Source organism: Cnephaeus nilssonii, assembly GCF_951640355.1.
Source record: "Cnephaeus nilssonii genome assembly, chromosome: 5".
Taxonomy (NCBI): Eukaryota; Metazoa; Chordata; class Mammalia; order Chiroptera; family Vespertilionidae; genus Cnephaeus; species Cnephaeus nilssonii.
In genome coordinates, this window is record NC_137076.1 from 71914843 (window position 1) to 71937229 (window position 22387).

General features: G+C 53.7%; 1 protein-coding gene across 5 annotated transcripts; it reads left to right on the top strand.

Moving 5' to 3' along the window:
* Positions 1-15157, top strand: RNF44 (ring finger protein 44). Of its 5 annotated transcripts, none has more exons than XM_079770172.1 (11): positions 1-200; positions 9753-9904; positions 10111-10291; positions 10677-10844; positions 11219-11392; positions 11488-11649; positions 11728-11864; positions 12101-12188; positions 12276-12397; positions 12545-12644; positions 12780-15157. In XM_079770172.1, exons 2-11 carry the CDS (start codon positions 9798-9800, stop codon positions 12840-12842), a joined length of 1302 nt encoding a protein of 433 aa, XP_079626298.1. In that variant the 5' UTR covers positions 1-200; positions 9753-9797; the 3' UTR covers positions 12843-15157. The 5 variants fall into 5 exon arrangements, with proteins under 5 accessions (XP_079626298.1, XP_079626296.1, XP_079626297.1 ...); XM_079770170.1 differs by lacking the exon at positions 1-200 and adding an exon at positions 4285-4538; XM_079770171.1 differs by lacking the exon at positions 1-200 and adding an exon at positions 5201-5331.
* Positions 15158-22387: the final 7230 nt, after the last annotated feature.

The window sequence follows — 22387 nt, forward strand, 5'->3', positions numbered from 1 at the left end:
AAGCTGCGCAGCCGGCGTGGGCCCCGCGCGTGCGCGCGCGCGCGCCCAATGGTGAAGCCCGCGGATAGTTCCACTGCGCGGGGCCAAAGGGGGGGGCCGCGGCAGGCGGCGCTCGTGCCGCAGCTGGACCGGGACCCCGGGCTGCAGCTGGAGCGACGCGCCGGCCGCCCGGTGGGGGTGGAGCCCCGCCTTGGCCCCAGGTAACGCCCAGCCTGGACCCTGAGCCTCAGCCGCAGGGACAGCGAGGACGGAGCGATAGGGGGCGGCAACGGGCTGGCAGAGTAGTGCAAGGACTTCCAGCGAGGCCTCTGCCTGCATCCGCATTGCCAAAGCTCCCTGTCCCGGGACCCTAAGCCAGAGCCGCTCCTCTCAGCGACCCGACCGCTAGGTTCAAGGGTGCCCCTGGGAACTACAAGTCCCAGCGTGCCCTGCACCCTGCGCATGCCCCGATTGTAACCCCCGGCTGGTCCTAACCTTCATCTAGGGCCCAGGAGTCTGGGATAGAGAGCTGCAATCCTTGGCCTCGTCGCGTCCCTTCCCTTTTACTAGCGCTCCTTGTGCCAGCCCCTGGGGAGCCAGAGCGTCCTGGGACCTGCCCTGGAGTGGCTGCGAGTCTGGGGAACAGATCATTGCACCCCAGTGCCGTCGTTACTGCTTTCATGATGTCGGGGGGGGGGGGGGGGTCCAGAGAGGGTCTTTGTCCAAGGTCACACAGCTTCCGTTGCCCGAGGGCCACTAAGCCCAAGTCGAGCTGATGCTGGAGGTTGGGAAGGCAGTGTGGGCAGGAGGGGGGTGGCAGAAATTTGGTTGGACTCAATCTCCCTGGATCTGCTATGCGCCGCAGTCCTGTAGTCTCCGGTTTTCATCTCTAGTTGATGTGTGATGGCACCTGCTCCCTCCTCTGCAGACCCTGGGGTTTCCAGTGGTGAGAGCTTCAGGGAAGAGGAAGTCAGAAAGGAGAGCCCCTGCCAGCATCATACCCACAAAGCTCCCACACCCAAGCGCAGACCCAGACCTAGAAAGTCAGGCAGGTACCCTCAGAGATTCACACAGTGAGAGAGAGCCGCTATTGGCTCTCTAAGGTATGTACTCTCACCCCATTTTACACCTCGTCAAACTGAGCCTCGTAGAGGTGGTGACTTCCTCAAGGTCATAGAGCTAATAGGCAAAGCTTAGGGTCCAAGCCCACACAGGCTGGCTTCAGAGGTTCTGGGTTTAATGCCTCCTCAGTATCCTAGGAAATGAACAACATTGTTGGCACAACGAAGTGCTCAGTAAATGTCCTCTGTCGCTAGTGTTATTGATGTCCTGATTTTACAAGTGAGAGACTGTGAGGCAGAAAGAGGCCAAATAAATGACCCACGGTTTCAAAGGTGGGGCAAGAGTGCTGCAGACTCGAGCCCCAAACCTGGCGACACTTTTACAGAAACCCCACCCTCCCCCCACCTGCACAAAGGTGCTTCTTTTTTAGGTGAGTCAAAGTTTGGGTTCAGATGTGAGGGTGGTGTATTCAGACCTGTCCTGAACTGGCTCTACCAGACTGTGCTGTGTGTCCCTGGATGGTTCCTTAATCTCTCTGTTCTGCCTAGAAGACTACTAGGCCCTGCCTCTTTGGAGGGTTTGAGGGGCCTTAGGAGAAAGGAGTGGGGTACTTCCTGACCCTGAGGGAGGTGTGTGTGTGTAGGGGGGGGGGGGGGTGGCAGCCAGCTATCCAGGCTCTTGGATAGGCCAATGGAGCAGTGCATGGCCCCAGCAGGAACAGATGACCCTGCCTTCTTCCTGCCCAAGTAGAATCCTTCCCATCTCCTGCAGAGGAGGCTTGGGGGTGGAAGCTGGAATGTAGCATCCAGGGTTTTGCACTTGGAGCTATCAGGATTTGAATCCTCTGCCACTTACCCTGTGATCTGGAGCCACCCACTAGTCTCTGATCTTCCAAGGTCTCTCCTCCTGCCCCAGGACATCTGTGCTTTTATTAAACAGCCCTTGGGAACCCGGTGTTGGCATTTGAGTGGCATGAAGCATACTTAAAGTGAGATTAGAATGTGGTCCCAGATTTACCCCTTGATAGTTGTATGATGGTAGGTGAGTCATATCCCTTCTCCCCCGAGTTTCCTCATCTATAAAATGGAGTGAATGCTGGTGCCTAGCTCTTAGGTCATTGGAAAAACCAGTGAGCCAATGGCCAGAACTGGACTTGCCCAGACCATGCAGGAGACCCTTGAACCCAAATTTCTCCACAGAACCTCATGGCAGATGCCTGGGCAAGGGTGAGCCACCCCCACCTATAGTTTCAGGAACCCACTGGGCCATACTTCCGGGATCTGTAGCAAGGGGAGTTATTTCCTAAGCCACCTTCTTCATCTGTATGACGAAAGTAGCAGAACTGGCCTGCAAGTATATGGTGTGGGCGGATGAGAATGAGGGATTCAAAAGGTGTGTGGCCACATCCCCACCATGGGGTTCCAAAGCATAAGATTTGTCAGTGAGCCTGAGAGGGAATTTCATAGGAGAATCCAGATTTCTGGCTTCTCTGGAAAATCTGGTAAAACTGAACCTCTTTCCCACTAGCTCCAGAGTGATTCTGCATATACTCAGGAAAGTTTTTCAAGTTACAGGGGGACATGTTACTGGCCTATGAACCTGGGGAAAACACAGGGTGAAAGTCAAACCCAGAGCCCCTTCCTTGGACCTTCACAACCCAGTGTGGGCGAGGGTAGGGGGAGTCCCCAGGAGATAGCTTTCTGCTATCCTGACACAACGTGATGACAGTTGTGCTGTGTATTGAGGGAGTCAGAGCATACTGTTAACTGTCATGGAGAGAGTTTGGCTTTTTAGGTACCATCTGTAGTAATGCATCATGAACTTGATCTCCTGTGCCTAGAGACCTGCAGACAGTACCATCTTCATTCATTGTGTTGCTGGCTGCACATCCACAATGCTAAACAACACCGATAAACATGTCTGTTCCCCAAACTTCTGGATTTTTCCATTGGATACCTTTCCTAAAGGGGGGTTTCTGACTCTAAGGGATCAGAAGGTTTTATGGCTTTAAAAGTCTAAAAACATATTCTTTAACAGTAATTTTCTTTAGACTTTTCTGTCGGTTATACTGTATAGGGTTTTTTTAAAAGAGCAAATGTAGCCCTGGCCAGTGTCACTCAGTTGGTTGGGTAACATCCCATGCACTGAAAGGTTGCATGGGACAAGTTGCTGGCTCCATCCCCAGTAGGGGGTGTGCAGAAGGTAGCTGATTGATGCTTTGCTCTCACATCAGTGTTTCTCTCCCTCTCCCTAACTCTCTCAAAAAATCAATTTTTAAAAAATCTTTAAAAAAATAAAAAAGCACATGTACAAAAGCATAAGTAAGTCTATCTTCCTGACCCAGTGGTCTCTTCCAGTTCTCCCTGAGGACAATTGTCAATTTCCTATATATCCTTCCAGAAATATTCTGCAGATATTGTATATATCTAATTTTAAAATATAAATATTATTATACTCTGTTCAGCATCTTGCTTTCAACTTTTATTTTTGAATTTAGGATTATGAAGTATACCAAAGAAGCATAGGGAATTGCACCACCTCCAACTCTGCCCCCACCCCACAGCCCACCACACATTATGATTTTGCTCTGGCATCTATCTCTTAGGGCTTTCTTGGAGGTAGCCCTATGTCAGTGGAGCACCATACGGGGGAATCAGTTATTGATTATATACATACACCATTCTTTTTTTGTTTTGTTGTTTTTATCTCTTTTTTCTTCTTTTTTTCATACACCATTATTGGGCCTGTTCCCAGCTCTTGGATATTAAGGGTATTACTGATTTTTTTCCCCTTAAATAATCAATATGGAGGTAATATTCCACTTTGTATGTCTGCCTGGGGAAGGCATCCAAACAAAGGGAAAAGCTTGGCTTTGGCTTAGTTTCAAATACCTGCTCAGCCACACTTCCCTGGCTGTGTGACCTGGGGTCAGTACACCCCACTTTACCCATCTGTAAAATGGGCAGGTTGTAGTAATCCCTCTGTCTCATAGCTAGCTTCTGGGAGTACAGTCGAAAACTAAAGACTTAGTGGGGCTTAGTTTCCCAATGCCCCTAGGCAAGAAGCAACTGGAGCGCCCACGACTGCCGCTGGAGCTTCAAATTGTTACCCGCCCCTTTCCCTGACCATGCTGGGGGCGGGGCGGTTAAAATGTCTCTGTGACGTCAGCGTGCGCGGACCAATCACCCTGCAGGTCAGGCGCTAACTTATTTACATGGGTTGCCGGCTATTGGTCCGTTAGGCAAATACAGGCAGTCCCAGCTTTTTAAAGCCGCCGTGTAGTTTTAAAAGATGCAGGGGAGCCAGACCATGATGTCATCGCAGCGCAGTAGCTCTTGGGGTGACGTCATATCTGGGGAGGTTGCTGGCCCAGGACTGTAGGGCTTTCCTAACCACTTGGACTGGCCTAAGAGGACGCCTCAGCCTGGTCGAAGATCGGCCCCATTACAATTCAGTGACCCAGATGTCGCCCTGTCTCCGAGGAGGGAATCATGACAGTAAGTCTGGGCCGCGGTTCTGTCGGCGGGACCCATTTTTCCAACAGGGAAACAGCCTCAGAAGCGCGACTGGCTCGCGAGTTTGCATAGCAAGTTCGAATTACAGCTGATTGGTCTTGCCCATCTCGGAGTCTCTGCTCTTTAGCCAGGCGGCCCCGCCCCTTGCCTGCGATGGCTGCGGTCACTTTAAGTGCGGAGGGGAGAGCGAGAAGAGTATTTTTTTTCTTTTAATCTATCAAGATGGCGGCCATTAATCACGTGTCTAGTCGCGGCGAGTGATTGCCTCTCGGGGCCCTGGCGGGGCGGAGCTCGCAGCGTGGGGCGGGGCTGCCGCGGGCAGCTGCCTGCTACTGTTTGCCCGAACCTCCCGGCGCGCCCCCGCGAGGCCCCCTCCCGCCCCGCGCGCGACCCCGCCGCTTCGAATGTTGTGAATCAAATGTTGGGTTTGTTACATTCCGCTGGCGCCGCGGACAGTTCTTAAAGGGCCAGCCACGGGCAGCTGCGCAAACCTGTCCGCGTCCTGCGCCGCCTCTCACTGCCGGAGGGCCTGGGCCGAGAGAGGCTGAGCGCGCGTGGGCCTCGCGAGGCAGACGCCAGCGGACGGACAACAAAGAGAGAGGGCCCCGGAAGGAGCCGGACTGCTCCCGGACCTGGGGGTGGGGAGGGAAGCACATTGTTCCGCAGGGCGGGGGCTCTTAAAGGGTCCGGGCAGACCCCCATCACCGCCCCCTTGCCCAGCTTGGCCGCCCCAGATCGGGAACAAAGGAATCAACGTGTGTCCAGGAGGCTGAAGGTGAGTCGGGGCCAGAGCCCCCAACTCCCGATTTCCGCACCCCTGGAAACTGCTGCCCCCTCCCTTGGGACGGGGGGCTGTGAGATAGCTGGCTCCGCAGGGGTTAATCACGGGCGGTCCGGAGGGGGGCGGCGAGACCTCTAAGATCAGAGACACCCCCCTCCCAGAGAGCCCCAATGCCTGGACGAGTCTCCCTGCTCCCGAGTCTGAGCGCTGCGGTTGGAGAGGAAGGAGCCGCCCCCTCCCCCTGCTGCCGCCGCCACTTCCTTTGTTGTTGCTTTTGTCTCACGCGGAGCACATGGTCCGGGATCCTCGACTCTTAAAGTCACAGCGCTCTTGCTCAGACGCCGCAGTCTGGCCTCCCGCCCCCCTTGTCCCTCGGAGCGCGGCACAAAGGAGTGAGACGCGGGCGAGGGAGTCTCCTCTCCTGTCCACACCTTGACATCCCATCCCTGGGAGGGGTAGCCGAGGAAGCTTCCCATCGCCCCGCAGCCGGTTCCTGGTCCGCGTGGAGGAGGGGCCTGCCCCTCAGGGACTCTGGCTTCCTACCCCACTAATGTGACCACCTAGATTCTTGCATCTTGTGGCCTCTGGTTTCGTTTGGGCACTCTGGGAAGGAGAGATTTCCATCCCCGTTTCACAGTTGTGGCAACTGAGGCTTACAGAAGCGAAGAGGTTTCCTTGAGCAAGGTCACCCTAGGAGTCCGGGCTGGCCCAGCAAGGACTGGCTCCTGGTTCCAAGTCTGGCTATCCTGGCCTGCCTGTTTTGGGGGTGAGGGAGAGAAGGGAGGGGGCTCCTCATCTCGCTTAGGTAACTCATGTTTTCAGGCTGACTTTGCTTAATCTGCAAAACAGCAGCTGGGCCCCAGTGACAGGACATAGAAGGGACTCCCTAGACCCAGATGGGGCATGGGAAGTAGGGGGTGGGCATGGATGCAAGGTGTGGTACCTGGTTCCAGGCAAGATTGCGTGTAGGGATGGGACCCTCAAGCTCCATTTACACAGATCTCATTGAGAGGACAGCGCAGAGGAGTGTGGAAAGGCAGAGCACTTTGGGGTGGCCACCCTTGCTGTTGACCTTGAGCAAGTTGCTAGCTCTCAATCTAAGCCTCTCTCGCTTCTCTTTCTCTTCACAATAGGGCAAGTCACAGGCCCCTTCAAGAAGCTTTCCTGATCTTTAGGGCCTGGAATAAAGCGCTGGGATTAGGCGGTTTTTAGGGTTACTGATGCTACTGAGTCAGGGATTGGAGGAATCTGGGCCCAGGGGCTCAGCCATGACCAAATTTGTCCCTTTCTGACTTTGGAGCTTAGAGCAAGTTACTTCCTTTCTTTGGGTCTCAGTTTCTTCTATTATGAAGTGGGTGTGTCCCCTCTTTGCTGCCTCTGTTCCTAGAAGGACTTTGGGAATCAGGGGCCCCTCGATTGTCAGCAGGGGTATTCCCTAGGGAGGCATGTTTCCCAGCTACCACCTGCAGGGCTTGAAGTGGCCCCTGATTTCTGCTTGGAGGGTGGAGTGGAGGTCAGCCTCTCTTATTTTCTAACTAGAGGCCCGGTGCATGGATTCGTGCACTGGTGGGGTCCCTCAGCCTGGCCTGCGCCCTCTCGCAATCCGGGACCCCTGGAGGACGTGGGACTGCCAATCCGCGCAGGCAGTCTGACATCCCCTGAGGGATGTAGTAGTGTGCAGTAGTGCGCAAAGCGGTAGGCGGCGGGGGAGGAGTCCTGAGCTGGGGCCGGGTGCCTCGCTGCTCCTACTCATCCCACGGCTCAGTAAGCTCACTGAGCAGCGCTCCCACTGTGGGAGCGCACTGACCACCAGGGGGTAGCTCCTGAGTTTAGCATCTGCCCCCTGGTGGTCAGTGCATGTCATAGCGACCAGTGGTAATGGTCGCTTAGGCCGATAGAGATAGATAGATAGATAGATAGATAGATAGATAGATAGATAGATAGATAGATAGATAGATAATTGTTCACACCTAAGCTTTACAAACCACTCTTACCAGGGCCTATGAGCAGCACTTGCCAGTCCACTGGAGGTGGTCATTAGGCTGTTCCCACTTTACAGATGAAGAAGCTGAGGTTCAGAGAGGGGAAGTGATATGCTCAAGACCCTGGCTAGAAGTCAGGGTGTCATGTGTCCACAGTTAGAGCCCCTTCTGTCTGCTGTTCTGGGATCTCGGCTCCTTGCTACTTCCCTTTCCTGAGAAGTGGGTGTCTGAGGGGCTGGCCACAGAACAGATTCGCATGGGCCTGGGCCTCTGTGGGGTCCACACCCCTGAGCCTTGACGCTGCCCAGACTTCAGCAAGACAGCCTCCCACAAGAGTAACCGTTGAGGCCATTGCCAGGGCCGTGTCCCAGGGCACTTACAACTCCCGCTGACTGGCCTTGGACCTCACCTCTCTGAGCTTCACTGTCCCTACTTCTGAGGGTTGCAGTAAGGACTGACCAAAATGACACATGGGGAGTATTGTAGTTACTGTTGATATTCTTTATCAGGGGGACTGGGTTCCCAGAATCTCTGAAGTCAGTCAGAGCAGAGGTTCCCAAACCTAACTGTGCTGTAGAAACTGCTGGAGAATTTGGTAAAAAATCTAGGTGCCCTTGTTCCCCAACCCTGTAACGACTCTGACCCAGGAGGTCCCGGGGCCTGTTGTTTACGTTATTTGGAGGTTTCCCCTGAAGCCCTCTTGGCCTTTGCTGGCTAGGCTGGATTGTCAGCAGGAATCGGAGAGGCGGTGTATTTATACGCATGTGTGAGGATGTGGACTTGACCCACACCAGGGATCACAAACCCAGTCACCTGTGGTGGGCAGGTGGGGAGTGTTCCTGGGGTGACTCATGCTCCAAGTAAGGGCGGGGCCAAGCATAAATGAAGGACCAGTGGAGCCAGATTTTCTGGCCCCCGACCATCCAAAGGCCAGAATCATATGTAGCCTCCCAATTTTGAATTATTGGCACTAACTTCACGACCCCAGACTGGCCTTGGCCCGGTGTGGTCGAGTCCCCAGTGGGCATTATTACCACACGAGGCCGGCCAGCAGCAGGAGGCGTGAATGCCAGCCTCTTCCTGGCTGTGGCCTTGGCGGGACGCTGTCCTGTCAGCTGGAGAAGGGCCTTTCTTGCGTGTTCATTTTGAGAGTCAGGGCTGCAAAGACCTCACAAAAGAAATGTTTTTGCCACTGTTGGCAGGAAGGAACAGGTGCTGAGGGGACAGGACACTGCTTCCTGGCAGTGTCAGCAGGGAGGTGTCAAGGATTCGGAGGGAGTTTTGTCAGATGGAAAAGGGGCGATGGGGCCTTCCTGTGGCAGGAACAGCAAAGGCCTTCAGCTTTGGGGGCCTGACAGGTTTCAAAGCTTTGCCTACCAGGGCCTCCTCCCAACCTCTGGAGTTAATGAGTGGTCCCCCTAACTTGCCCCACCTGGACCCCTAGTTCCCAGGGAAGGAGCAGACCTGCCACACCCCATTCCTGCACAACTTCCTCCCTTAGGTCCTGGCTTCCTCTTTTCTTCTCTCAGCAAGCCCCACCTCCCACTCGGAGGCTGTGTGAGGCCCCCAGAGCTGCATGCCAGACCTACCTGACCCACCAAGGTGGCTGGCCTCTTTCAACACCTCCGGGGATGCCCTTGGGCTGGACCCCTCCCGTAGGTGGCAGGGTGCAGTGAGGGGCTGTAGTCAGCCCACCTCCCCTTTGACACTTGGGCAAGTCCCTTCCTCTCTCTCAGCCTCAGTTTTCTCTTCTGTAAAATGGAGCAAATAACACCTTCTTTGAAGAAGTCACACATGGGTAGGCACTGGGAATGTGTTATGGAAAGAAACAGAGGGACAGCCAGGTCTGTGCCTAGGTAGAAACCCCAGGGAGAGAAGGAAGGGAGGTGGCCCGGTAGGACCGTGTCACCTGGGGGCAGATTAGGAGCCCCCGAGGGCAGGATCTGGGTCAGAACCGCTTACCTGGCAATAGTGGAAGGAAAACTGGGCCCCACGCCTGGTTGGAATCCCCCCTGGGCCAACTAGATGGAAGGGAGGAAGCTGGAGCCCCCCAGGAACCTTGCCTGCCTGGAGACCAGCGCTATAGACCCCCACACTGAGGGAGCCCTACACTAAGGAGCCTTACGGAGCTTGCTGGCCAGCCCTCTGAAACTACTGCAGCCCTGCGGGAGCCCAGTCTCGTTTTGCAGAGCAGATTGAGGCCTGGGATCCTTGCAAGCCAAGCCTGACCCCATCTCTCAGCTCTGAGCCCCAGTGCCAGGAAGAGGGCTAGACCCACCCAGAGTCCATGTGCATGGGGAGCACAGGGGTGGGGGTGGTCATTGGTGGCCCCAGAATCGGACAACAGAGGTTTGATTTTGTCTCCCGGGCCCTTAATGAAACAAGTGGCTGGATTTCTCTATGCTTCAGTTTCTTTGTCTTTCTGACTCCTAGGGTTGTGAGCCCGGGCCCAGCCTCTCCACCCCTCTGCCACCCCTGATGCGACCATGGGCTCTGGCAGTGACTAGGTGGCCACCCTCCACCCCTGTGGGTCAGCGGCGATTGTCTGCAGGACCCAGCAGCACCCCGGCCCAGCTCCGGGGAAGGTAGGAAGGAACCTCCCAGTCCTGCAGTCCCTGGAGCTCCTGGTGCTGGGGCTGTCAGCTTGGGCCGGGGCACGGGGCCAGGGGTGGCGGGGCACGGGCCCTGAGCTTTCTTCCTTCCCCCGTGGGTAGTGACCTTGGCTCCTCTCCATGCTCTGTGAATGAGTGTCCCCCCTCAGTCCTACCCGGGCCTCCTCTCTGTGGTGCAGCCCTGGCCGTGAGGGCCGCCTGCCTGCCCAGGATGAGCGCTTACCCTCCCAGCAGCCTCCGCCCCGACCATCACACCTCCTTGTAGAGGAGCGTCGAGCCTCGGCTCCTGCCGGCGGGAGCCCCCGAATGCTGCACCCAGCCTCCCAGCAGAGCCCGTTCATGGTTGATCTCCACGAGCAGGTAGGCAGAACACCCCCTAGCCAACCCCCGGCCTCTGGCAAGCCCATCTGTGAAACAGGAGACAGAGCCCTGATTTCCCCTTGCTTGACTCCTTGCATGTCTAGGGAGCCATTATTAGCCCTGCTTCATAGGTTGTAAATTGAGGCCCAGAGAAGGGAGGGCCTGTCCGGGACCACACAGTGGGTGAGTGGTAGAGCTGGAAGCACCTCCCCGGCTCCCAGAGGCTCTCTGCCCTTTGGACTTGGGGCAGGGGGCAGCCAGGTCTGTACTAGGTGGGCCCCAGCTAGAGAAGAGAGGGAGTGGCCCGGCAGGACTGTCTCACCTGGGGCAGCATCTTATGGCCAGGCTTCCTCCCTTCAATTCCCGGGTTTCTCTCCATCCACAGGTGCACCAGGGACCTGTCCCTCTGTCCTACACAGTCACCACAGTGACGACCCAAGGCTTCCCCTTGCCTTCAGGCCAGCACATCCCTGGCTGCAGTGCCCAACAGCTCCCAGCATGCTCCGTGATGTTCAGTGGGCAGCACTACCCACTTTGCTGCCTCCCGCCCCCGGTGAGTGAGGGCCTCCACCTCCCATCCCCGTCCCCCATCCCCACCAAAAGGCCCGTGGCGGAACCACCAAGCTTATGACCCCCATGCAGGCTGTCAGAGCGCCTCCCTGGCTCCAGACCACAACCCTGTACCCCAGTGCCTGCGAGTGGGAGCCCCCAGATGCTCTACCTAGCTTCTCAACAGAGCCCGTTTGGGGTAGTAACTGTGGGCCTTAAGAGTGCAGTGTCCTGCCGGGTGGCCTAGGCCAGGAACGGGCAGTCGGTCCAGAGGGCTTCAGTGGGGCCTGTTGCTGTATGGGATGGCCCTGGCCCTCACCACAAGCGTAGGTCCGGCCCAGAAGAACATTTCCCAGCTCCCGCCCCCTCTCTCGGCAGTTGATCCAGGCGTGCACCATGCAGCAGCTCCCTGTGCCCTATCAGGCCTACCCCCACCTCATCTCCAGTGACCACTACATCCTGCACCCCCCACCGCCAGCCCCACACCCCCAGCCTGCTCACATGGCACCTCTGGGGCAGTTTATATCGCTGCAGACCCAGCACCCGCGTATGGTGAGTCTGGGCGATGGGGCCGATGCTAGAGGAGGTGGCACGGGGCAGGGGTTTCCCTGTCACTGACTGCAGCTGACCCACCCTGCCTCTTCTAGCCCCTGCAGCGGCTGGACAACGACGTGGACCTTCGGGGGGATCAGTACCCCCTGGGGAGCTTCACCTACTCCACCTCTGCCCCCGGCCCGGCCCTCTCCCCATCCGTGCCCCTGCACTACCTGCCCCACGACCCACGGCACCAAGAGCTGTCCTTCGGTGTGGTGAGTGGCGCCCCCCTACCCCCAGGCTCTGGGGTGATGGGAGCCAGGTACACTGGCTGACCTGTCACCCTCCCACAGCCCTACTCCCACATGATGCCACGGAGAGTGAGCACCCAGAGATACCGCCTGCAACAGCCGCTGCCCCCACCACCACCACCACCACCCCCACCCCCACCCCCGCCGCCGTACTATCCCAGCTTCCTGCCCTACTTCCTGTAAGTACCCGCACGTCTGCCCCAGAGCCACAGTGCTCTATTCTCCTGGGGCCTCCTGTGGTTAGACAAACACAGCTGTGGGGTCCTGGGGCCTCTCAGGTTATCTGCACCCCCAGCAGACCACACACAAACACACACACCAGCTGGGCTTTCCTCTCCTACAACATCCTGGGGCAAACACGGGGCCCCAGTGCCTACTGACCTTGACCCTGGACCCCTGCACCTGTCTCCCCTAGCTCAATGCTGCCAATGTCGCCCACAGCAGTGGGGCCCACCATCAGCCTGGATCTCGATGTGGATGACGTGGAGCTGGAGAACTATGAGGTCCCGTGGAACCCGGTCCTGGGAGGTGGGGGCTTGGGGACCTCCAGCCCAGGCCGCTGCTGACCCCACCCTCCTGCCCGTATGCAGGCCCTCCTGAGCCTGGCGGAGCGGCTGGGAGATGCCAAGCCTCGAGGCCTCACCAAAGCGGACATCGAGCAGCTTCCAGCCTACCGCTTCAACCCAGACAGCCATCAGTCGGAGCAGACGCTGTGAGTGCTGTGCCCCAGCTCCTGCCCTCTGAGCACAGATGGGTTGCCAGGGAACCCTTTCCTGGGGGGGTGGGGGGGGCTCGTGCTCTGCCATGAGCCTGCCCTCAGCCACCCGCATGGAAGCGACATTTTGTGCCCTCCTCCCAGGTGTGTGGTCTGCTTCAGCGACTTCGAGGCGCGGCAGCTGCTTCGAGTTCTCCCCTGCAACCATGAGTTCCACACCAAGTGTGTGGACAAGTGGCTGAAGGTAATGCAGCCCGGGTGTTCCTCGTGTGGTGAGGGAGGAGGGTGGGCTTCCTCCCCACCACGCAGCAGAACAGGCCTGGATGGGATGGGGACAGGTGAGAGTGGGGTCTGAAGTGCCAGCTGTTCCTCCCCTCAGGCCAACCGGACGTGTCCCATTTGCCGGGCCGACGCTTCCGAGGTGCCCAGGGAAGTTGAGTGAGGCCCACAACTGCCCATGAGAACCCTGCCCGAAGCTCTGGAAACTCAGGGGGGGAGGGGAGGATTCAGGGAGGATGGGGAGTAGGGCCCGGGCCTGTCCCACTGTTCCCACCTGTATATCCAGAGCTGGTGCCAGGGTCAGGCCCAAGAGAAGCCCCTGCAATAAGCCCCTGCATTTGCCAAGCTCCAAAGACTCCATCCCCAGTCTGCCTGCCAGTCCGCCCACCACGGAGCCGCCTGAGTGCCCCTAATTCGGTCTCCCTCCCGTTGGCCCCCAGTTCCATCTGCTTTCTTGACAGCACTGGGACCCCGGGGTCTTTCCCCCATTGTGGCTGGTGGAGATCCTTGGCCCCCGATGGGCAAAGGGGTCACAGTCCTGGGACACTTGGTCTCTTGCACTGAAATAGCATGCTCTCTTCCCAGGTGGCACTGACAGGCGTGGATAGACAGTGGCATACGGCCATTTCCTGAAACCCAGGCCTCGGTTTGACCCCAGTCAGACTCAGGCAGCCAGCCCTACGCAGCCTGCTGTAAGGGGTGGGTCTGGCTCCCCAGAGGACCCTCACCCCAGGCACAACATTCCAGCCACACCCCCAGGCTAGAGGGCCTCAGAGCCAGCAGCCTCCTGTGCAGGGGGGACAGGCCCTGAGCCTGGGCAGCACATATCCTGGCGGCCACTGCTCCCTGGCAAAGATGGGGTCCAGACCCATGCCCCATTTCCCCTCTCTGTCATTTTGCATGAACGTGAAGCGTAGCAGTCTTTCTTCATTCATTTGGCCCAAAATCGCGTGTAGGATTTTGGGATGTGGATTTTTAAACAATTCGTTTTCTTTTGGCTAAATGGGGGGTATTAGGGACCAACCAGGACTGAGTGCCCAGGGGGCAGGGAATGTCCAGTGGTGCCGCCTGGTCCACATGCATGTGCGCGGCTGGGGCTGGGCCCGGCGGCCGGCGGTCACAAGCGGAGTTAGGGGTCTGTGCTCAGCTGATAACTGCCATGCACTGTACTGCACACGTCCCCAGAGCCTACTGCTTTTCAGGGCATTTCTCCCTCTCCAGCCAGGGCCTGACTCCCACCCGCCTGGGCAAGCCTCTTCCAAGGAAGTCCCAGGAGGACAGGGACCAGGGAGGGCGTGGGCCTCCCCTCCAGGGGCCCCCTCCCATCCTGAGCCCCGCCCTCCAAGGTCTGGAGGAGGCCCCCTGTAGGGTCTGGCTGAGCCTCCCTCCCTCTCCTTCCTGGGCCCTTCCCTGTCCTACCCCAGCTGAGGTTGCTGCCCAGAACGAACTGCGTGTGGGGCCGGCACATCCTAGCAGGCAGCCCCTGGCGCCTGCTGCCTCAGGGATGCTCCAACCACCCTCGTTCTCCGGCAGCGGCCCTGGCTCCCGCCTCCCCCGGCCCGCCATGGGGCCCCATCAGCCTGGCCCCACCCCCATGGAGAACCCAAAGTCTTACTGTATATAACTCCAGGTGATGTTTCTATATTTATAGCAGCGTCGAAACCCCACGTATTTTACACAGAGAACCATCCTCTCCGACCCCTCCCTTCCCCACTCCAAAAAAGGTTTTCCAAACCCTCCGGTTCCTGGGGCAGGCAGAACAGGCTCTCGGATTGGAGAGGCTGCAGCAATGGTTCCAACGAGCAGCTGTTGAGGGGGGTGGGAGGAGAAACAACGTTTTAAAAAATCATTTAAAAGAAGATTTATAAAACAATTATTTAGGATGTTCGTGATTTGCTGACCTTGCTCTAGATGCCATGTTACCAATGATTTCCTGTGGTGGGGGCTTGTTAATGTTTACTCTTATTTACCAACTTCTGGCCTAGGCATGACAGTGGGCAGCATCCCCCAGCCTGGCTGGGCCCAGCACCTGTGTTCTGTGTTAGAAGGGTTTTATATATATATATGTAACTACAACATACATACATATATATATATACACACATAAATATATGTAATTTGGGGGGCCTGTTCCTTGCACATTTTACAGTTACCTCATTTTCCCCATGTATGTATTTGAGAAAATGCTAATATATAGAGAAAAAAATGGTTCTTAAAGCTTAAATGTGTGGTTTTTTCCATTCCATTGGATTCACATTGGTTTGTAGCATTTAACATAACTAGTATGTTGTATTATATATATGTGTATACTGATTGAAATTTTTAACAGATTTGTACTTTTTTTAAAATGAAAGTTGCTAGTTCTGCTTGACCAAGTAGTGCAATCATTATTTTTTTTAATATTGTTGCTGATTTCAGAGGGATATTCACTAATAAATGTATGACGTATATCAAGTATTGCCCAAGCTGCCTTTGGCTGCCTGTGTTCTTTTGTTGGGAAGTGGGGGCGGGTGTCAGTCTGCGAGTGGGGTCGGGGGGGGGGAGGCTGGGCAGAGAAGATGGTTCTTCTTGAGGGTGCCTTCTGATGAGCCTGCCCAGCTGGCTCAGTGGTAACTTAGGAACACGCAGATGAGGCAGGAGTCCGTTAACAAGTGGCAGGATTCCGTCTAACTGGTGTGAGGAAAGCATCCCTTTTGGTCTCCTGTCACTTAAATTCTGGAGGTCGGTTCTTCAAGCATGACAGGGTCAAGGCTCCCTTCATCTTAAACTTTGTTTCAAAGAAGTTCTTTCTGTGTGGTGGTGGTTCTTGGTAGCTCTAGCTCAGTTTTCTGTAGTTTAGCATAATCTCCATGGGAAAACCATTTATCCTGGGAATTCTAACCATTTCTGGGATGGAGGCTAGTTGTCAGGGAGCTACAATGGCATCATATGCCTGGCCTGCACTCCACACCCACCCACCCTAACCCGACCCCACTCCATGGACTGGAGCCCCTCATCCCCAGGCTCATTGGGGACAAGGGCCCGAGAGCCCAGGGGATGGGTGGGGATGATGCACTCCTCTTACCCGTATGGACTGGTGCTGCAGGAAGTAGCACGGTCTGGAGCAGGAGCAGTGGGCTGGGACCTTGTGTCCGATGCCATTCTCTGTGGCCTTGGTCAGGGCACTTCCCTTTCAGCCTTTGGGGACAGAGTCAGTTGAGCGATATCCTAAGTGTGTTTCAGAGGAAGTCCTGTGAAAGCATGATGGAGTTTGTACAAAAAAAGGGGGTGGGGCTCTGATCAATTAAGTTTGGGGACTCCAAGGGTAACAGAGGCCTGAATGGCAGGGCTTCCCTGAGCCTTGGCTGTGCAGGCATGTGTTGTAAATCTCGGAGTGGATACATAACTATGGGCAGCATTGCCATTTGGCCACATGCAGGGCTCAAGTTGCATTCTCTGGAGCACACTGGGACATGGTGGACTAGACCAGTGGTAGCAACTGAGTTCCCTAGGCCCTGGACAGAAAATTGTCAGGTGAGGAAGTCCCAGCTTTTTTCAGTACTTCAAGAAATTCTGAAAATACTGGGAAAGAAAAATCGCATGTTCATATCAACTGATGCAAAATAAAATTGCCTAAATTCATTCATGATAAAAATTCAGCAACCAAAAAATAAACTCAACAAGCTATGCTGGCCGGTGTGGCTCAGAGGTTGAGTGTTGACCTATGAACTGGGAGGTCACAGTTCCATTTCTGGTCAGGGCACATATCTGGGTTGCAGACTCAATTCTCAGTAGGGGGCATACAGGAGGCAGTCAATCAATGATTCTCTGTCATCATTGATGTTTCAATCTCTCTCCCTCTCCCTTCCTCTCTGAAATCAGTAAAAATATATTTAAAAAAGAAAATGGGAGAATCAGGATAGCCTTGTCTCTCCACTCCTGCATTCTCCAAGTCAGCAACTCACTTTTGAAAAGCTGTAATGGAGGCCTCTCTTTAGTCTCCTCTTCCTCCATCCCAAAGGTGGGCATCCTGACAACCCCCTACCCACAACTGCCCTCGACCCACCCTTTCTGAGGCCTGGTGTTCAATTCTAGGACCTACCCCCTCTTCCAACACATCAGGGGTGTGAGTTTTTTTGTTGTTGTTTTTTAATCCTCACCCAAAAATATTTTTCCATTATTTTTAGAGAGAGTGGAAGTGGGGAGGGGAGGAGACAGAGAAAGAGAAACACATCAATTGGTTGCCTCCCACATGCACCCCGACGAGCCAGGAATCAAGCCTGCAACCAAGGTATGTGCCCCTGACCGGAATCAAACCTGGGACCCGTCAGTCTGCAGGCCAAACCAGCTAGGGCAATACAGTTTTCCCCTTAAATTAGCTAGAGTGGGTTTCCTGTTTGTTGCTTGCCAACTAAAGCCCTCTGATAAAAGCACCAAGGAAAGAGCTACGTGAGAACATCAGGTGTGTGCAAGTTCTAGGTGTCCTAATTGGTATACCTTACCAATAGTGATTGTATCGACTACTCGCTGGCACCTGGGTTATAAGGAAGCCAGAGTCTTATATGTAATTCTGGAAGACTAGAATCATGCTGTCTAGGTAGGTACTTGTCTCTCTGGCCACCAGAGGAGTTTGAAAAACTGACAGCACATCCCTTTAAACCAGTGGTCGCCAACCGGTGGTCTGCGGACCACTGGTGGTCCGTGAGGTCCGAAAGGTTGGCGACCACTGCTTTAAACTATTGATTTGAATATCAGTCGTCTCAGTCTTGCTTTAAGTGGGAAAGTACATGATGTGTCTGTGGAACAATCAAGAGGTCTGTGTGATTGAGTGTACCCATGTGGAAGAACAGAGAAAAATGAAGCTATGAAGTTCCCAAGGGCCCCAGAGCTGAGGCCCCGGGCTTCTCGGCTGGGGAGCTGGACAAAGGAGGCACTGAGAACTCTGAATGCCCTCTGTTTTCAGAAAGAAATTGGCAGCCATGAGGCTGGTGACAAGCGGCTGACAAGTGAGGTGCCCACTCCCTCCATGTTTCTGGTCTCAATTTCACCTGGGCCCTCAATTTGCCCAGAAAACCTAAGGCCTCCTACAGTCTCTCCCGCTCTCTGAAACAGCCATTTTAGATTTTCCTCAGTCTTCTTAGGCCTCTGACCCCATTACCTTTTCGGAACCTGACAGAGAAGAGGCCATCATCATATGGGGACGCCCTCAACTTCTGCCTTCAAACCTACAAATGCACCGGCTTCTGCTCCCGTCCTTCCTCCTGAGGCCTGCACCTCCCACCCCAGGGACATCTTTCTCTGTGTATCTTCAACCTCTTTCTCTAAAATGGCATTGCTTTTAGCATTTAAACATAATGATGTTTCTCCTACCTTAAAACAAATGAGGACCTGACTCCTGACTCCTGGTGTCCTCTGCCCCTTACCTTTCACCGGCAGACTTTGTGAGAGCTGCCTGTATTCACTCTTTCCACTTCCCCTCCCACTTACTACTTGTGCCTTCTGACACGGTACTCCACTGAAACAGCACCTATCAAGGTCACCAGTGACGGTATTTGTTCCTAAATCCAGTGGTTTGAAACCTGGGCATCATCCAGTTTCTTTCTTCTTCCCCGTGCATATCTAGTCAGCCTCCCATTCCTGGTCATTGTGCCTTATAAATAGTGCTCATGTCCACCCCTAGCTTCTCTCCATCCCAGGTGACTCCTCATCCAACACTCCATCCATCAGGTCACCTTAGTCTTGCCCCCTCCCATCCAGTCTCTCCACAGGAACAGAATCAGCTTTCAGAAATCCAAATCTGATGGGTCTCCCTTGCTGAAAGCTCCCCAATGGTCCTCGGGAGGAAATGTCAATTTCTTAACCTAGTTCACATAATCTGACCCTCAACCTGTGGGAAAAGAAATGGGGGACACTTACTCTGTGTCAGGCACCAGCTGGGGAACTACATTCAGAAAGGTCTTGGAAGAGGCCAAGGACAGTGGTAATTAGGTCACAGGTGACCATGAGAGATGGTCAGTGGAAAAGAAATTAACAAGAAAGCGGAAGCTGGTTGTGCAAACGACTTTGTCAGGGAAGGAGACAGGGCGGTGACCTGTGGGAATAGCAAGGTTAAGGTTGTGTAAGGGAGAGATGCCAAACACGTTTAGATGGAAGATAAAGCGATCCAAGCAATTGAAAAGGGGACAATAGTTGTTGAAGATTTTGGTGACACATAGGAGACTGAGCCTTGTTGGCAGGTGTATAATTTTTCTATGCTACAATTTGGAGACAAAACAAGTATTTAAAAAAGAAAAAATTTCCATCCTGTCCCATGTGGCTCAGTGGGTTGAACATCGTGCTGTGCAACAAATGATCACTGGTTCGATTCCTCCTCAGGGCACATGCCCAGGTTGCGGGTTTGATCCCTGATCGGGTGCGTGCAGGAGGCAGCTGATCAATGTTTCTCTCTCAAAATAAATAAATAATAAATAAATAAATAAATAAAGCAAGCCCTGGCTGGTTTGGCTCAGTGGATAGAACATCAGCCTGTGGACTGAAGGGTCCCAGGTTCGATTCCAGTCAAGGGCACATGCCTGGGTTGCGGGCTTGATCCCCAGTAGAGGGCGTGCAGGAGGCAGCCAATCAATAATTCTCTCTCATCATTGATGTTTCTATCTCTCCAGATTTCTTATCTGAAATCAATAAAAATACATATATATTTTTTAAATCAATAAAAAAGGAAATATTCTCATCCTTATTTTGACTCAGTAACCTCACATCTAGAATTTTTTCCCCTGAAAAAATAGCATGGACATGCACATTTAACTGCAAGATGAGCCTGCTATTTAGAAAAGCAAAAAATAAGAGTTTAATAACCTAAATGTCACAAGAGGATTTTTATCAATTTATGGTACATCCATTCAGTGAAATGCTGCATAGTCATTAAAAAGATATAAGAAATATGTCAAATAGAGATAATACAGTATTTACAGTATTATTCCATTTCTGTAAAAAGTGAAGTTTTATATGCAACAAAGTCTAGGAAGAATATTAACAATGGACATCTCTGGCAGTGTGGTATTATGAAATGTTTTGTTTCTTCTCATTTTCTAAAATTTTCTGTTATAAGTAGGAAAATACCTGAATCAGGAAAACATTTCTAAAATTGTTTACACACATAATGAGTCCATTTATATGAACTTTAAAAACAGGCAAATTTTCTATGGTGAAAGAAGTCAGAATAGTGGCTCTCTGCGGGGCTACTGATTGAGAAGACATGAGGGAACTTTCTGGGGTGATAAAGCATTCTGCATCTTGGTTTTGGGGTACACATAGGTAAAATTGTATCAAGCTCTCTGGCTGGTGTTGCTCCATGGTTAGCGTCTTGGGTTTGATTCCCAGTCAAGGGCACATACCTGGGTTTCAGGTTTGCTCCCACCCCTGGTGGAGGTGTGTACAGGAGGCAACCAGTCGATGTTTCTCTCTCTCTCTCCCCCTCCCGCCTCCCTCCCTCTCTCCCTCCCTCCCACTCTCTCTGTAAAACAATGAAAAAAATATCCTCTGGTGAGGATTGACAATAAAAAAATTAATTTTATCAAGCTGTAGATTTAAGATCTGGACATTTTACTGTGTGTAAATGATCTGTTTTAAAAGAAAATATACCCACAAGACAAGAGAAAGAGTAAACAGGTGACATCACAGAACAATTTTAAGGTAAAAAAGAGAAGTTCTGTGACCAGACCTCGTTTTCTCAGGAAGTAGGCTGTTGTAGTAACAGGTTGGTGTAAGAGGATGCAGGTGGCTCGGACCTGAGAGAGGGGGAACACAGTGGTGGAGCGGCACCCAGGCAGTAGGAACATTTGGGGAGTTCCCTAGAGCTAGATCAAAGCTGTGGGCACCAACCCAGGGCTCCTCACTTCGCTGACAGATGCTAGGAGTCTGCAGCTTAACAGCGGAGTTGACTTTAGGAACTGTGACTGAGTTCTGGCTTATAGTGGAGAGGGGCGTTGAGTCCAAGACGGTTCTAGCAGAGAGGACTGAGGTGAGCGGAGCCGGGGACACAAAAGCTTTGAGGGCAGAGAAGGGACAGTGGCGTTGGAACCATCAAGCCTAAGGCCAGCGGCGGGCTGGTTCTGAGGTCCTGAGGGGAAGCAGCTCCAAGGGAAGGCCACACCAAGCATGGCACTGCTGGGGACCGAGGGGAGGAAGCGAGCCTTCACTCAGCTCCCGTCTGCCCACCGCCAGGCCCTTCAGACACCGGCCCGCTTAAGGGCACCTGAACCTTGCCAGGATTTAGTCCCATGATGTTTATGTGACGACACTTGCCCTCATCAGTCAGCAAGCAGCAGGGCTCTTTCAAAGCCAGATTTGGTGCCAAAGCCTCTTCCCACCACACTCAGCTGCCAGTCACATCAGGAGCCGTCGGGAGAACCCACGCGCGGAGATGTCTCACCTAGGTTGTGGTGGAGTGTCAACTGCCAACATCTGGGGACTGGCCAGCAGCAATGGAACGGGATAGTCCCGGCAGATGGCTTGTGCTGCAGGACAGTGCACCGAGGTGGCAGAAGGGAAATACAGAGCCTGCCCCCTGGTGCCAAGACTCGTGGGAAAACGAGTGGCACCTGCTTAAGGGTTTTTTTGAAGTGGTGTCTTCAGGGGAAAACCATGTTTCCGTTTAAGGGGAAGAAACCTGGGAGTTCTAGACGCCATTCTGAGAGGTAGCAAGGGGATGGACAGGAGGGTAGGGCTGTGGGAGGTGGGAGAGGCTCGGCACCGTGAGCTGAGCTCACAGGCTGAGGAAGGGACTTTGGGGACACACGGCTCCATCGGGGTAAAAGCACACAAGGAATTCCAACTGCAACACCAGAGGCATGTCAGGAAGTGTCTGGCATACTCTGCTCCCCCCTAAGCCATGCTTTCTCTCCCCTCCACTTAACCACATCTCGGGTGAACCATTAGCAGTGGGCAAACTACAAACTGATTTGAAACAGTAATGGGAGGTCTTGACCTAATGCCTACTGCATGCCAGGGCCTCGGCAGCAATTCACTCATCAACAGCAATGCTACCTACAATCGGCCCGATTTTATGTGACACGGAAGCCTATAGTTGAGGTCACTTGGCTAAAATCATGGCCACAGGCAGGATTTGGGACCAGGAGTATCTGGCATCAGGATTTGAATCTTCCTATTCTCTGTTAACTGAGAGCCAAATTTTTATATGTAAGGCTCACAGAAGACATTCTAGTTTACACTTAAAACGTACATTACAACATGAAGGCCTCACATCTTTGGATAAGCAACAGGGCAGACCCTGAAGGTGACAAGAACCTATAACTCACAGGAATGGGTTCTTTGCAAAGGACAATGGGGAAAAGGCAAGAACTGAGGCTTAAATTTTCTCTCAAAAATGAAAATATATGCAAAAACAACTTAGGAGGGGAGTTCCATTAGTCCAGAATTTGTTAGGTCAAAAGTGACTCTCTAGTCACTCCTCTGCAAGGACACATAGGTCTGTTCTGGCAGAAATGACACCCCCCAAGAAATTGACAGTTATTACTGCACGAAATAGTCCTTCAAAATAGACTCCCACGGAGAAAGGAGCACCTCTGTGACCAGTGCTTCATGCACATTTCTTCCATTTAATCTACAATCCTACCCCAAGGACAACGGCGTTACCTTCATGGAAATTAAAGCTCAGGGAAGCTAGAGCAAAGCTGACACACGAGCCCACAGCTGAGGCCAGATCGGTCT

Coding starts and splice junctions, on each gene's coding strand:
- RNF44 (XM_079770170.1), top strand. Junction 9,905..10,110: donor CCGGCCCAGCTCCGGGGAAG/GTAGGAAGGAAC, acceptor TCTGTGGTGCAG/CCCTGGCCGTGAGGGCCGCC. Junction 12,645..12,779: donor GTGTGGACAAGTGGCTGAAG/GTAATGCAGCCC, acceptor TCCTCCCCTCAG/GCCAACCGGACGTGTCCCAT.